The 14,767-nt window shown below is 48.6% G+C and overlaps 2 protein-coding genes across 3 annotated transcripts; one reads left to right on the top strand and one right to left on the bottom strand.

The window, feature by feature from the left end:
* Nucleotides 1–935: 935 nt before the first annotated feature.
* Nucleotides 936–3,666, top strand: LOC120656784 (dof zinc finger protein 2-like). Of its 2 annotated transcripts, none has more exons than XM_039934965.1 (2): nucleotides 936–1,274; nucleotides 2,163–3,666. In XM_039934965.1, exons 1-2 carry the CDS (start codon nucleotides 1,251–1,253, stop codon nucleotides 3,252–3,254), a joined length of 1,116 nt encoding a protein of 371 aa, XP_039790899.1. In that variant the 5' UTR covers nucleotides 936–1,250; the 3' UTR covers nucleotides 3,255–3,666. The 2 variants fall into 2 exon arrangements, with proteins under 2 accessions (XP_039790899.1, XP_039790898.1); XM_039934964.1 differs by lacking the exon at nucleotides 936–1,274 and adding an exon at nucleotides 1,281–1,856.
* Nucleotides 3,667–8,737: 5,071 nt separating this feature from the next.
* Nucleotides 8,738–13,921, bottom strand: LOC120656783 (ORM1-like protein 3). Its single transcript, XM_039934963.1, has 3 exons — nucleotides 13,400–13,921; nucleotides 12,225–12,373; nucleotides 8,738–9,206 (listed from the first exon to the last, which is right to left on the bottom strand). Exons 1-3 carry the CDS (start codon nucleotides 13,583–13,585, stop codon nucleotides 9,068–9,070), a joined length of 474 nt encoding a protein of 157 aa, XP_039790897.1. The 5' UTR covers nucleotides 13,586–13,921; the 3' UTR covers nucleotides 8,738–9,067.
* Nucleotides 13,922–14,767: the final 846 nt, after the last annotated feature.

The following is a 14,767-nucleotide window of genomic DNA, read 5'->3' as shown; positions in this document are numbered from 1 at the left end:
TTTTTGCCTTGCGCTGTTGGAGTCAGTCTAAAACGATAGATCAACTTTTGTAGTATACATCCTTCAAAATTATTACCTAGCCCTAAATTTGTCTGATGATGAAACAAAGCTATGCGCAAACTATATATACGCCTGGTCGTTGATGATGAATGTGCTGATAAGCGTGGGAGAGGGAAATCACATTTTGTAGTAAATAGGTATACAAACAACTACGGAGTGCTAGACTGTAAATTGTAATTGTGATCAGATCAAGTCGCATTTTGTTCAACATCTACACAATTTACTATGGTTACAACCAAGGGTTCGTGATCGAACTCGGAATGTGATGTTGTTGAGCTTAAGTACTATATATGGTACTCCGTATATCCTTGATCGACCTAGCAGGGTTCTCGAGTTCACAATGTGTTAAGCGCTAAAAACAACCCGGTTAGTTGCCGGCACGTGGCACGGTGTCCTACGCACGTGCGAGGCCCCACGGGCCATCATTCTTCTCAGGGCTCAGGGGCTGCCCGGCCCTCTCGTGTTGACTGCTGTCACCGACTGTTTTTTTTCTTCTTTTTTGCCCGTCTCCCTCTCCTGACCTGCCCAAATCTCGCAACACGCACAAAACACACTGAAGTCCGGCAGGGGGTGTGTTTAGATCCCACATACTTCTCCACTCTTTCCAAATTTTCCAACATCAAAATCACATCGAAATATTAAATATAACAAATGATACATGCATGGAGTACTAAATGTAGATAAATAAAAAAAACTAATTATATAGTTTTGATTTACGTTGCGAGATGAATTTTTTGAGCCTAGTTAGCCTATAATAAGACAATATTTACCACAAACAAACGAAAAGTACTACAATATGCTACAGTGTCCGATGTGACTTTTTTTACCGACTTTTCAAGGATCTAAACACACCCAGAGAAGAATTTTGACACATTTCCAGAACTGCCAGTGGGCACCAATTTCCCTTGCTCTTCCTCCTCCCTTCGGCGCCCCGGCCACAGCTAGAGCACATAAAAATATTGCGAAAAAGAATCCCACTATCTCAGGACATATGGAGGAGGAGACTAGAGAAGGGGGGAGCAATTCCACTCGGGCCATCCACAGGGCATTCCTCCTCCCTCGCCCGTCCCATCCAGCAGGCTCCTCCTCATCTTCCTCCTGCTGAGCTCGTCCTCTTCCTCGTCGGCCCACGTTCGCGCGGGGAGAGCGAAGAATCGCTGGCGAGGAGCGCAATTGGGATTCTTGCATGCATGGATGCGGCGCAGTGGCACCAGGTGAGCTAATCCGCGCGCAACCGTCTCGATCGAATCAGCGATAGGCGTACGAGATTTCTCACCTGCCGGGGTTGGATCTTGTTCTTCCTCTCTGGCCTCTGCCTTGGTCACGGAGCTTTGCTTTCTTATGGGAGTATGGGACTATGTGGGCAGCATGATGATCCGTCTCGCCGGCAGGCAAGGCAGGCTTTGTTCTTCTTGGATACCGCCATGGCGAACCTTTTATTCTTTGCATAGATCTATGCGTGTGTATCGTCAGCTCCTCTCTGTGTGCGTGCCGTCTCTTCTCCATTGGCTTCGAGCTGAGGGCCTTGGGGGCCTTTAATTCTCCCTTGTCTCCCCTTTTAATCCTTGAAAGGAGCACACGCACCGCCTTTCTTTTCCTTTGTTCCTCCCTTTCTTTCCATCTTATCCCCCTTTCCAAGCTCTCATCCTTTTTATCCCTCCTTTTCTCATAGTACTAGTATAGCTTTACTCTCTCTCCCTCCCAACGCCTTGCATCAAAAGAGCAGCCATGTCTTGGGTGATGGAGTAAGTAGCAGTGCTACGCCACAAACACAACCCTACAAGAGCACAGACAAAGTTGAGTTTTGTGTGGTGCTGTGCTTCTCTCTCATCTTTTCCTTGCTTTTTTTTTCACCTTTTGTTTGCGTTTCCCCCCCTTCTCTTTAATCTCACTTTGTATCCATTTGCTTGGTTCTTTGTTGCACTGCACCATAAGGATCCTCAGACCTTAGCTCATATACCCCCTCTTCTATGTGCTAGCCATCTCTTCATTTTCCCATACTACATGTTCTTGCTTCATAGGAGTAGTTGTTGGTTGCCCTCTTATTAACATTGTTCAAGCTTGGTAACATCTAACGATGAGCAATATGTGTCCATCACCAGGGGCTAGGGCTAGGGAAGCCTATGGAGGAGATGCTCATGGCTGGAAACACAAATCCTAACCAGAATCCGAATCCCCCGCCGGCCGCGCCCTCGGCGGCACCCGGCTCCCAGAGGCCTAGTGGCGCTCCGGCAGCAGACGCGGCAGCGCCCGGCGCTGGGGCGGCCGGCGCCGGCGCCGGCACGGAGCGGCGGGCGCGGCCGCAGAAGGAGAAGGCGCCCAACTGCCCGCGGTGCAACTCCACCAACACCAAGTTCTGCTACTACAACAACTACAGCCTGCAGCAGCCGCGCTACTTCTGCAAGACGTGCCGCCGCTACTGGACCGAGGGCGGCTCGCTCCGCAACGTCCCGGTGGGCGGCGGCTCCAGGAAGAACAAGCGCTCGTCCTCGGCCGTGTCGTCCGCGGCCGCGGCGGCCGTCTCCACCTCCGCGGCGGTGTCCGGCACGATCCCCGTGGGGCTCGCTGCCAAGAACCCCAAGCTGATGCACGAGGGCGCGCACGACCTCAACCTGGCGTTCCCGCACCACAACGGCCGCGGCCTGCAGCCGCCGGAGTTCGCGGCGTTCCCGAGCCTGGAGAGCAGCAGCGTGTGCAACCCCGGGGCGACCATGGCCGGCAACGGCGGCGCCGCTGGCAGGGGCGTGGGCGCGCTCTCGGCGATGGAGCTGCTGAGGAGCACCGGCTGCTACGTCCCGCTGCAGCACGTGCAGCTAGGGATGCCGGCCGAGTACGCGGCCGCGGGATTCGCTCTCGGCGACTTCCGCATGCCCCCGCCGCCGCAGTCTCAGAGCTTGCTCGGGTTCTCGCTGGACACGCACGGCACGGGGGCCGGGGGTTACAGCGCCGGGCTGCAAGGGGTGCAGGACAGCGCGGCCGGCAGGTTGCTCTTCCCCTTCGAGGATTTGAAGCCGGCGGTGACCGCGGCCGGGGCCGCGACCAACAATGGAGCCGATCAGTACGAGCACAGCAAAGATCAAGCAGGCGACGGCAGCGGGGCCAGCGGCGTCACCGGCGGCCACGAGGCCCATGGATTCTGGAGCAATAGCATCCTCGGGAACGGCAGCAGCAATGGCGGCGGCGGGCCTTGGTAAGGCGGCGCGCCATGCATGGCTCATGCACGCGCCGTTGTCAGCATGTGGAGATAGGGATAGAGACAGAGAAGACAAGGATCGGAGTTAATAAGAGGTGGAGGTGATTAGTGTTACCATATGGCGTTTGATCTCTCTGGTTGTTTGGTTTCTTTTTTTTCTTCTTCGGTTTCTTGGTGTTGTTCATGTGTGTGGCGATCGACTTGGGGGCTAACACAGCAGGATATACAGATTATTAAGGGTGGTGATGAACCTGTGATTTACAGCTTCTCTCTTAGACGATCTATCATTCTTGATCGTGTAATCCAAGGAGCAAGCTGTGTTAATTATGTGTCAATGTTGTGCATGTAGAGAATGTATTAATTGAGCAGGCTTTTACTACATTGTTCTAAGTTAAAAGCACATGTACGGACCACATAGGTTTGTGTGCGTGTTGCTGTGCTTTTAAACCTTTGCTTGATACTAACACATAATCTTCCTGGTCGTTTTTGTTTTGGTTCTGCCAGCAGTGAACATGCACATGCATCATCAGAGATCGATCATATTGTGCTACAGTTGGTTAATTGGTTCGGTATAGTGTTGAGTCCTAGATCAGTAGATCATGTGAGGGAGCATACAGTGCTGTGCTGATCTATCTTACGGTACCCGGTAACAGTCATATTTTATGGTTGGCTCATTTATATCGTGTTCAACTAGCCCTTGTGTATCGTCTATACAAGTATACGTCGTCTATATTTGTCTTCTTATTCTTCGTACATTATTTTATTCTTTTATTGATATCAGTCATCTCTGATCTCTCTCTCTCTAGATGTATCTCCATTTCCTTGTGTGCTAGTAGCCCTTTTCTTCTTCTAGCAGGGTAGCTCTGAGATGTTATATTTCGACGCCATCATCATGCACGAAACCAAGAATCTTCCAGCCATGAAAAGCACTACCGGGAAGAGCAGGAAGAAGAGGGCCGTCGTGGAGAAAGGGGAAAGGAATATGTAAGTATGGCAAACTCCATGCTTTTGCACCCTCTGTCTCTCCACATGGTACTATAATCATATGTTAGGCCATCTGCAAGTGCTTCTGCAGGCCATTGGTACTACAACCCATTATATTTTCTAAACCAAAAGGGTGCCCCCTCATTCTTACCATTATGCTCCTTTGCCCTCTCCTGCACCTCGCTCTCATGCCAAGTGTATAGAAGATGAACACATTACACTTTTTTTTGCAGCTAGTTGAGCATTCACTTGCAGAGTTCAACTGCCCACACCAGAAAGTTGCCATCAAATTATATGCTTTCACCCACTTTACCATTTCCATGTACATGCTCTGGCCTTGGCCAGGCCTGTGCGTGTCTTCTTCAGTGGATGGTCAGGCCCTATAGCAACACTTCTCCACCGAATGGAAGAGCCCTTCTTAATATTGTGGGACCACCAAAACATTCACCTAGGGATGAGGCCCTGCCGAGTACAACTCCGCCTTCGTTGGCATTTGGTCGCCCTATAAATCTATAATAAACAAACTACCCAATGCAATATGAATGTGCTGATAGAAACCGGTCATAAGGAGGATAAGGTATGCTAAATTTGGGTGTGTGTGTGCAAGCAAGTGTGCACCATATGGCCTACGCCCTACAGTCGTAGTATAGGCCACTGACCCATCCGCTTGTTTTATTCAGCATATTTTCCTTGAGTTGAACTAGTAAGTTGAGATCCTATAACTAGTTAATTTGTCCACACTATTTAGTTTAGTATTGTTATAATTAACAAAAATTTTATTTATCTAATTTTAGAGAAAAATATAAGACACATTTTGACCACCATAGGAATGAACATGGTATAAAATTTAAATGTAGAGGACAATGTCCGGTTTAATATTTTTGAATCTTCACATGGATGCTGAAGTGGGGGGAAACAGATTAGGAGAATAAGGTATTTATAAATATCATAGGCAAGATAGACTATTTTATTATCTTTACATCATTACTTTGATAAACGAGTATATTTTTACTTCGGGTTTCATGGAGTGTACATCTATCTCAAACATCTTTTTTTTATAAAAATAAAAATAGGAGAAACTATGCCGAACAAAATAGTGTATGCTATATTTGAGTAAAAGAACATTTTGCGTTCACCTAGAGCATGATACACCATCATCATGGGCTATATTTCAAGAAATATCTGGTCTAGCTCTATATGAACACTGATATGACAGGGTCAAAATCAAAGTAACTCTATATAAATACCGATATGATAGGGTCAAAATTGAAGTAAGTCGTTATGATTTCATCAAGAGGTGTATATTTTATATACTTACTCATAAGGATAAGCATACTGAAAACTAGAATGATGCTAAAGATTCAAAGGATATATACCAAAGACGGAAACGATTAGGTTTATCAAGGATAATAATAACTTCGAAGTTCAGAATTTAAGTGAATGGACTTACTTTTCCAAAAAGAATATATTCGTAGTGTATCCTTGTTATTTTTATGAGTAAAATGCACTGGGGGTCCTTAAACTAGTTGGTCTGTTCTGTTTATGTCCATAAACTTCGAAAATGCATTTATAGGTCCACAATCTATTCAAGTGTGTCATCTAGGTCCAATTCAGCCACGCCATACCCTAGAAGCTGATGTGGCAGGTTGACTGTGCGGTGACGTGGATCCTTACATGTGGGGCCCCTATGTCGGCCTCCTCCCTTCTTCTTCCTTCCCCGGCCTGCGCGAGCCCCTGCGCGGCGGCGGGACGGCGGCCATGGCGCGCGGGTGCACGGCGGGGTGACCACGGCGGCAAGGCGGAGCTCCGCGCGTGCGCGGGCTGGCGCTAGCCCCTGCCCCCGGCGGCGGAGCTCGCGGTGCCCACTCCTGCCCCCCGGCGGCTTGGCTCCTCAAGCGAGCGGCTTGCGCGGATGGCGTTCGCAGAGGGCGGCGGGGAGGGCGGCGCGAACAGGATCCCACGGGATCCGGCGCTCCTACCTCCTCGGCGGAGATCCGGTGGCGCCACCTCCTGCCTTGGCCGGCGCCCCACCGCCGCCTCCTTGACACCGCCGTCTTCCGCACCTCCTATGCGCCGCCGGTGCCAGCGCGTGGGCCAACTCGAGGTGGGGAAGGGCGGCGCGGCTCACTGCTCTGCGTGAGCAGGGAGGACGCTCGCCCGCCGCGCGTGCCCGGCCCTGCTCGCCACGGAGCAGGGGCCGCGGCGGCGCCCTGCTCTGCCCCCCCCCCCGTGAGCTCGAGCGGGAGGGAGAGGGAGGAAGGAGGGAGGGAGAGGGAGAGGGAGGGAGGAGGGAGGGAAAGGGAGAGGGAGGGAGGAGGGGCCGCCGTTGCCATGGCCGCGCCATGACCCGCCATGGCCGGCGGCCAGAGAGACGGCCCGAGCTCGGTCCGCGCTGCCAGGGGCGGGGCAACGCCGCGCCGCGCGCGGATCCGGCCGGCAGCGGGGCGCCTCCGTGGCGAGGGAGGAGGAGGATCGGGGCGGCGCGGCGAGGGAGGAGGGGAGAGGCCGCGGCAGCGTGGAGCTGAGGCCGGAGGAGGAAGAAGAAGGGAGGAGGCCGACATAGGGGCCCCACATGTAAGGATCCACGTCACCGCACAGTCAACCTGCCACATCAGCTTCTAGGGTATGGCGTGGCTGAATTGGACCTAGATGACACACTTGAATAGATTGTGGACCTATAAATGCATTTTCGAAGTTCATGGACCTAAACAGAATAGACCAACTAGTTTAAGGACCCCCAGTGCATTTTACTCTATTTTTATTTACATTTAAGCATCAATAGAATATCCAAAGGTATATTCAAACATGAAAAAAAGTCCATGTCGTAGTTTCCAGTGGAAAATTTTCTGTCGAAGTTTATCCTTATTTTTGCTCTGTGTATGATCTCAATAGACCACATATTTAGTATCATCATCTTGCATTTTTCATATATAACCATTTACATGCACCATGGAGAGAAGAGAGAGGGAAGAGGAATGATAAGTAAGAGAAAAATAAAGGACAGAAAGGAGGAAGGCCTGGAAAAGGGGAAGGCAGACGAGGAAATGTATCCTGCGTCCACCCTTGGCAGCAGGGACGTGATCTATACGAGACGAGCAGAACACTTCCTGTGCAAGCATAAAAACGGCAGACTACACACAAGTGGAAGGCTGGCTACCGGGCGGCCATTGTGATGCAGCGCGGGCAATGTTGCTCCTGTCAGCAAGGACCGGCGTGCATGCATGTGCCGGTGCATGCCGCTGCTGTCCATTTAGACATGTTCTCCTTCGTGGCAGCAATGGCTGGAGCAGCACAATCATGGAACCTCGGGAGTCAGCACTGAGCAGCTGGTGTGCAGCTGAGAGCTGAACGCCATTACTCGCTGCAGCAGCTCGTGCTGGAAGATCCACTAGCTAATTTCTCCACCAGTTTTGTTTTTCAGTACGAACCGGCAGGAGTCTCGGTCGGGTAGATGCTTCACCGCTTCAGTCCATACTGCAAACGATGTGGCATTTCTCCTGTGTCAATGTGAGCAGCTCACTGTCGCGTGTCGCCCTTCACAGTAAAAAAGAAAGAAAGAAACAGCGAGAACACTGGAGCGCATGCTTTTGCCAAAAAGAAACATGTTTCATGCGCGGACTGTAGACTGTAGTTGCTCGGCAGGTGACTTGATAAAGACGGGGAGAGGGGAAGCATGCCTCGCACTGTGGCAGGGAGAAAAGGTCGGGCAAGTTTCCCCGTCTCGGTGAAAACGCGTGCCACCCGCAGGGAATCGCGGGCGATGGCACTGCCAGCGCTCTCATTCACCGTCGCCCGCGCACTGGCATTGGCGGACACCGCGATCCCGGCGGACCCCGGCCGGGCCGGCCGGCAGCGGAAAAGCCGCTCCATTCACCTCGGTCGGCCGCCCGGCGATGTCATGGCCGATCGATAGACGAAGCGAATTTGCTAGCGACTTCGTTGAGAAGGCGTGAGCCAGCAGCCGGCCGGCCGGGCTCTCTGATGAGTCCAAAGACGACAGCGAACCTGTCTCGCCTCGTCAGCTCGTCGATACCTGTGCTGGCTAGAGCCGGCGTTGTGCAACACGCGAGTCTTGCAGTGGACGTTACTGTTACCGCGTGGCGGGTCACTCTGCTAGACTTCGTCCGGAAGGAAGCCACCTTCTGATGGCTGATGGTAAGTTGGTAACTGCTAGGTTCATGCCGGAATTCAACCTTCGTCCGGCAGGAGTTGCTTGCTCTCAGCACTCTGCACTCCATGCCTGAATTCAACCTTCACCAAGACAATGCAAGCAATTGACATACCAACTAAGCCCAGACGGGTTTTTCACCAACAAATTCAGAGTGGAGTCTCGTGACATACGACTCGGAGCATGATTCATCTGATTCGTTTGTGCCAATGTTAGGCAAAGTTTCCCCACACACGCACAGAAAAAAAAAACAAAAAAACAGGAATTCTCAATGGCCTATGCAAACTGTTTGTAATAATTTTGCCCCTGTATCCATCATCACCATAGAGACAGGCAGTACAGTATTGCTATCTTGGATTTATGGTAGCTGAGGAAATATTGCTCTCGAAGAATATGATACTGTACATGTAGCAACTGACAGATGCTTGCAACAAAGCATATAGCAACATTAAGAGTCTACAGAATCCGTGCACGTCAAATGTACAGCAGCCACATTTCCAGCCTCTGAGCATTTCTCTATACAACGACCAAGGCCCATCTGCTAACAACTTTTAAACACTACTCACTGGTACTCCCATGAGCCCAACTAAGCACTAGAAGGGGAACATACAGACCACTCTGAGAAAGCATATAGGTAGATGTCTGCTGAAGGATGCTGCTGCTTAGTTCTCAGCATTTATTCCAAAAATCCGAACCTTGTGCATATTCGGTAATTTTGCGACCACAAGCACGCTAACCGCGAGGGTATTGAGAAAGAGCATAGGTTGTTGGTAGTCTGTGGTGTGCAAAGCTATCAGATACCTGTCAAGGAAATGTGGGGAAAAAACAAGCTGCATTTAGTGACAATTATTATTTAGTGAAAAAAGCATCATCTAGCTGAAAGTATCAGTGGCATCATGATTAAAAATAGTGTGATTTTACATTAAGTTTCTCATTCGCAATTAGCATAAGAATAGTAATGAATAGGGCTTGGGTGTGAAAAGCAGTCTGTAATGTAATTCTTTAGGGTTGACTACAATCTAGCATGCATGTGAATCTGATGCAGTGCTTGAAAATATTAGCAACAGGATAACGCAGAAGTCACATGAAAGATCAGTCTATATTAATTGCTCTACAGCTCTACAGTTGTATAACACACTCGAAATTATGAACAGTCAATAATGTTAATGTGTACAAGCTGACCAATATCTGTCAGAACTATTGCAGCATTGCACTATCCTGAACAACATTATGATTATACTATGCCACTGTAGGTAAAGCATTGAATTGTAGTATAGTATACATTATGGCAGACAGATTCAAATTACTCTGCGCTACAACTAGAAAATGTGCTCCACCACTTACACGGCAACACGGTTTATCTCCCAAGCAATTTTATTCATAATGATGCTTATTCCATGAAAATCAACTATAGCTTTATGTTAATGCTACACAAGCTGTTTTTCACGTGCAGTCTGTTCCTTTCTTGACAGTGAAAGAAAAATGTGTTCGTGCTTGTAGGCCCAGAGTACTGGCAGGCTGGTAGAATGACAAAAGCCAATTACATAGCCTAATTTAGAACCATTATTTCCCAAATTGAAAGAGATCACCACAAAGTCTAAGGAGCAAATTTTTTCCAGTGCTTCCAAGTGTGGGCATCGAGAACCAAACTTAGGACACAGTACAAGATTCAAAATTGCCAACTAGGCTGCTTTCAACAGAAAGTGTGGCTGCTACACAAAGTGAACATTTGATTTCTTAAAATATCATATTATGATTTAATTCATTTAAGATGGTCCTTTTCCTCTTAGTAGCAATAGCAAGTAGAGGCAATTTTCCTAAGTGAATAATGTCATCAAATGGGCGTGGAAACCATAATTGTCTTTGGTGAGCAAAAGATAATGCTACTCCAGCACTCCATATTGAGTGTAAATCAGGCACTCATATTGCACAACTGAGACCATTAAAGGGACATGCACAAAGTCTCCTTTGTGATAGCTCATAATAATGTTTAACAGAATCAAATCGCTGCTAAAGTCATAGTAAGAAGCTACCAGGCATAAAAAGGTAAGTCTTGTCACAGGAATTTTTCTGACTCTCTGCAAGGAGCCTATATTAAGAAAATTTTAATCTCCGAAGGGCAAAGTTATGACTATTTTCCTAGGACAAGATCATCAGAGGATTAAATTGGCAGCAAAGTTTTCATTTCATCCCTTCAGAACCATGATAATAGTTACACATGTAAACAGGTCACACCTTATACTAGATTTTTTTCCATGACCTATTTCTACGGTACTGTTCTTAAAACACGACTAATAGGGTACCTACACGAACAGATGGCATCCTAGTTCCATGTTACTGGACAGCTAGGCCATATAGTTACTACTATGTGGCGGTGGCTGGCACATTGTAGTCACTACAGAAACCAGGAGATCAAGAGGCACAGGAGGCTTGTGCGGCGGTCCTGAAGGCGGTGGTGTAAGAGGTGCCACACAGGAGGATATCAGGATGGTGCTGATACAGTAATGTTGGAAGCACACCAATAACTCTGGATTATGCTATGAGGTTGCGTGTTTGGTTTCCTGTTACTTCTGTGGTTAGGTTGGCTGGATTTAATGACTGCCGCTTCTATCTAGTAGAAGTCTTTGGAGGCATTATGTACCTTTGTAGATGCTTCAGGGATTCTCACGATCAGCAACCCTGGCCCTCAATTGCCAGAAAACTTGATCGTTTTGGTAGGTAGGTTAAGAGAAAACAACCCTTAATCAGGTTCGCCCACTGTAGGGAAAAAAATGTGGCTGTGGCTGCCTTCTTTTGGTTTTAATGTCATATCTACTCAGGGATGGTAACACGGTCAACTATTAGGGTAAATAGCTCACAGTTGCCTACACAAAGTGTGTCTCTGAGTAGCAGGATTTCCTTGCATAAAAAGATGCGGATATGGAAATGACGAAATAAAAAACTAATATGTGCAAAAGAAATGGCGCACTAATGGAATTAGAGAACACACAGAAAACTTTACAAATTACAATTTTCTACAAAGCAAGGATAGGGTTATGGACCATATGTCAAACCTCAAACAACACAGTTGATGAGGGTAAAGAGTAAGACTTCTTATAATAGTGGTCTTGATTGCATTTCTAAAATATAATATATTATCGACAGGTCTGGGGTCATACAGATTATGGTTTCCATGAAACAATGTTGGAAATGGGCTAATAGGGTAGCAAACAGTGAAATTTTCCAAAATAATTGCCACAATTGAACTTCTGAAATATAAGATATCATTGACAGGTCTGAGTTCATAATGATTACAGTATCCGTGAAAAATTTAGTGTGGAATAGATTGAAAAATGGCATATGACTGCAGCAACTGCAGAATCTTTTTTTAAAGGAACATGTAGTGCACTAATGGAGTATATTAATTTAGCTTAATATTACAATTGCCTCAGATCAAGATGCTGATTTTGGAATATTCCTATTAAGTCAACCATCACAAGAACATCGACGTCAGAGAGGTGCACAGACAATTAATTATATATGAAAAAAGTGAAAAACAAAACACAACACGGAATGAATCCAGATTATAAAACAAAAAATAGAATGCCCATCCATTATCTAATACACTGGAAAGAAATTATAATTTTCAGTTGTGTTAACAATAGATCATATTCTACAGAAATCAGCATCTAGCAGTTTCAAATATCTATCGCGACATTGTGATCTAGGTCAAGGAAACATCGTGAGTGTGTATATCACATAGTATTTCTCCTAAATTTAGCCATAAGGATTAAGCAATGAAAATCAAATGGAACAGAAAAAATAGCAGGTAGTACTTACAGGACTACAGGAACGACAATGAGGAACTTCCTGTTACGAGTAAGCTGTTTGCCATTGTCCATTTGTTCCCACCAAGTCAATGCATTGTACATTCCCTGGTCATCAGCAAAAGGTGTTCCTTTCTTCCAATGGAAAAAGTGGTATGTGATCTAAAAAATAGGATTCAATATTTCAATAGAAGAACATTCAGGAAAGAAAGTTAGTTGGAGGAAGTCACACAGAGAAATGTTTAAGAGACAGTATATTAAACTTCAAGAAACTGCACCTTGTACTAATGGCTAATGCGTACGCATTGTATTGCTGCTTCTTTTAAAGATATCATGAAACATTTAAAACACCAGCATGCTAACGAAGTAGAGATTCCACTGATACCAACTTGCAATGTTATCTCGATTGGCTTTATATGAGAACTTTAATCATCCGAAGCAACAACATTAATGTGTGATTTTACAGTACTGTGTACAAATGTACAATATGTTCCTGAACAAACTGACTGGGCTACATGTGAAACTAACAGAACAAGTAGCAATGTCATCAATCTGGGTATTTATGTTAATTTGGCCTTCGGTCAGTATGAGTTACAAACCTCCCTTTCCCTCCGTAATGATAGAACTCAATCAATTTGAACCAGATATTAACCGAGCGCAGGTGTGGAAAGCCATCAAGGTTGTTCCCACAATTGATGGCAACATGAATATTTGTTTGTGTTCTAGACTACACGCTCACTGCTCTGAACAGAAACAATTTATTTTGAAGCACCATGAAATTCACAAGTTACCGGCCAATCCCAACTATAACAACCGAGGCATACCAAAAGTTCACGTACACAAACAACTACTCAACCGAATTCTGCCAGGTGGAAGGACCTAAAGTACACACTCCTAGATGTTTGGATGTCCTCATCAATCCATTTGTCGATTGCGGGACCACGAAACAAGCTTAGCGCGGCATACGTGAGCAAACACCGTACAAGCACCAGCCGCACAGGACGGTCGCATTAACGCCCTCCATGAAACCCACAGCTGGTCGGACGGAGGCATCCGTCACAGCCTCTCGAGGAGTCCAGATCCGCGAAGGGACTCCGGCCGTCACGAATTCAGCAGCGAACCGGGACCCCGCACGCGCGCGCGCACGAGGCGTGGGAGGCCAAGGAAGGGATCGGGAGAGGCGGTTACCGCGAAGTGGAAGAGGTTGACGACGGTCCACGCCGTGCCGGGGGTGCAGCCGAAGACGGAGAGGACGAGGAGCCAGGAGAAGAAGAGGATGAGGATGTAGGTCGTCCAGACGCCCGGGTACATGAACCACTCGGTGTTCTTGTTCAGATCCGCGGGCGGGAACGCCTGCACGTACAGCTTCGCCATCGCGCGGGGGGCTCCCGACCCGAGCAATCCCCGCCTGCCCGCCCGCCCGACCGCCTCGCGAGAACCCCCTTCCGCCCCGGGCCGACGGGAGAACGACAGGGCGCGGCGGGGAGGGGAAGCAGCAGCGAGCTGTGCGGGCGCTTGCGGGGTCCGCTGCGGCGGCTGCGGCTGCGGTGGCGGGATTTATAGGCGGGCGCGGGATCGGAGGGGGGCGAGGAGGCCAGGGAGGGGTGGAGATGGAGGCCGCGGCGTTCAAAGACGGGGGCGAAAAATTAACAAGGCGGTGAGAGGGGCGGGTGAGATGGAGGAGGGAGGGAGGAGGAAGAGGAGCGGGCGCATGGGATGGATGGGACTGGGGAAGGAAGACGACGTCGCCAGGGGGGGACCCGGTCAAAGATGGTGGGAGCAGAGGGGTTTTGGGCTCTCGTGGGCCGGCCTCACGTCTCGGCCTGTTTCCGATTGGATTCGCTGGCCGCGCGCCGGACTTTTGCTATACCTTGTTGCCGGACCGAGGCGAGAGGCCTGTTGTTGGGTGCTCCGGCAACTTCGTTCGCCGGCGGCACGCCGGCGAGAGGTCTGCCACTTGCCGTACCCGTGCGGCCGTGCCGGCCATCGCCCGATCGCCGGCAGATCGTTTTCTCCATCCGTTTGGCTAAACCGGCGACGACAGCCAGTCGCCCAGTCCTCGAGTCGTGCCTACAATTCGAGTCTTCTCGGCGCTCGCCGTTCTTCTGCGCCGCAACTGGTTGATAGAGTCAAGAAGGGCCAGCCGCCAGCAGGAGTAAAATCTGCCGGGTTCCATAACGGTGTGGGGCTCTGGGGACTAGTCCGGGTCAATTTTCTGGACCTGCTCCTCGACTCTGACTGCCATCGGGATCCATTCAGGCAAATATCTGAAGGGTTGGAAATGGACGGCGTGCTTGGGGACATTTTCCGAAACGCGACTGCTCGCGGTTCACTCTAACTGGAAATGGATTCTGCCTTCTCCCTGGTTCGGCCATTTGGATCGCTTCAGAGAAGTTTGGAGTCCTGAACTTGCTCGTGTTCACATTGCATGGTGCGAATTTTTGTAAATAGACTTGTAAAATACAGGCCTTGCGCTATATTACAGGCTGCAGGTCCAAGCTAGCGTTCAACATGTATTTACGTTTCACAAAAATACAGTCGTATAACTAGGCCATC

The sequence above is a fragment of the Panicum virgatum genome, chromosome 1N, assembly GCF_016808335.1.
Source record: "Panicum virgatum strain AP13 chromosome 1N, P.virgatum_v5, whole genome shotgun sequence".
NCBI lineage: Eukaryota > Viridiplantae > Streptophyta > Magnoliopsida > Poales > Poaceae > Panicum > Panicum virgatum.
This window is presented reverse-complemented; position numbering and strand designations above follow the sequence as displayed.

Coding starts and splice junctions, on each gene's coding strand:
- LOC120656784 (XM_039934965.1), top strand. CDS start 1,251: ATGGATGCGGCGCAGTGGCACCAG. Junction 1,275..2,162: donor ATGCGGCGCAGTGGCACCAG/GTGAGCTAATCC, acceptor GTCCATCACCAG/GGGCTAGGGCTAGGGAAGCC.
- LOC120656783 (XM_039934963.1), bottom strand. CDS start 13,585: ATGGCGAAGCTGTACGTGCAGGCGTTCCCGCCCGCGGATCTGAACAAG. Junction 12,374..13,399: donor TCAACCTCTTCCACTTCGCG/GTAACCGCCTCT, acceptor CCTATTTTTTAG/ATCACATACCACTTTTTCCA. Junction 9,207..12,224: donor ATTGTCGTTCCTGTAGTCCT/GTAAGTACTACC, acceptor TTTCCTTGACAG/GTATCTGATAGCTTTGCACA.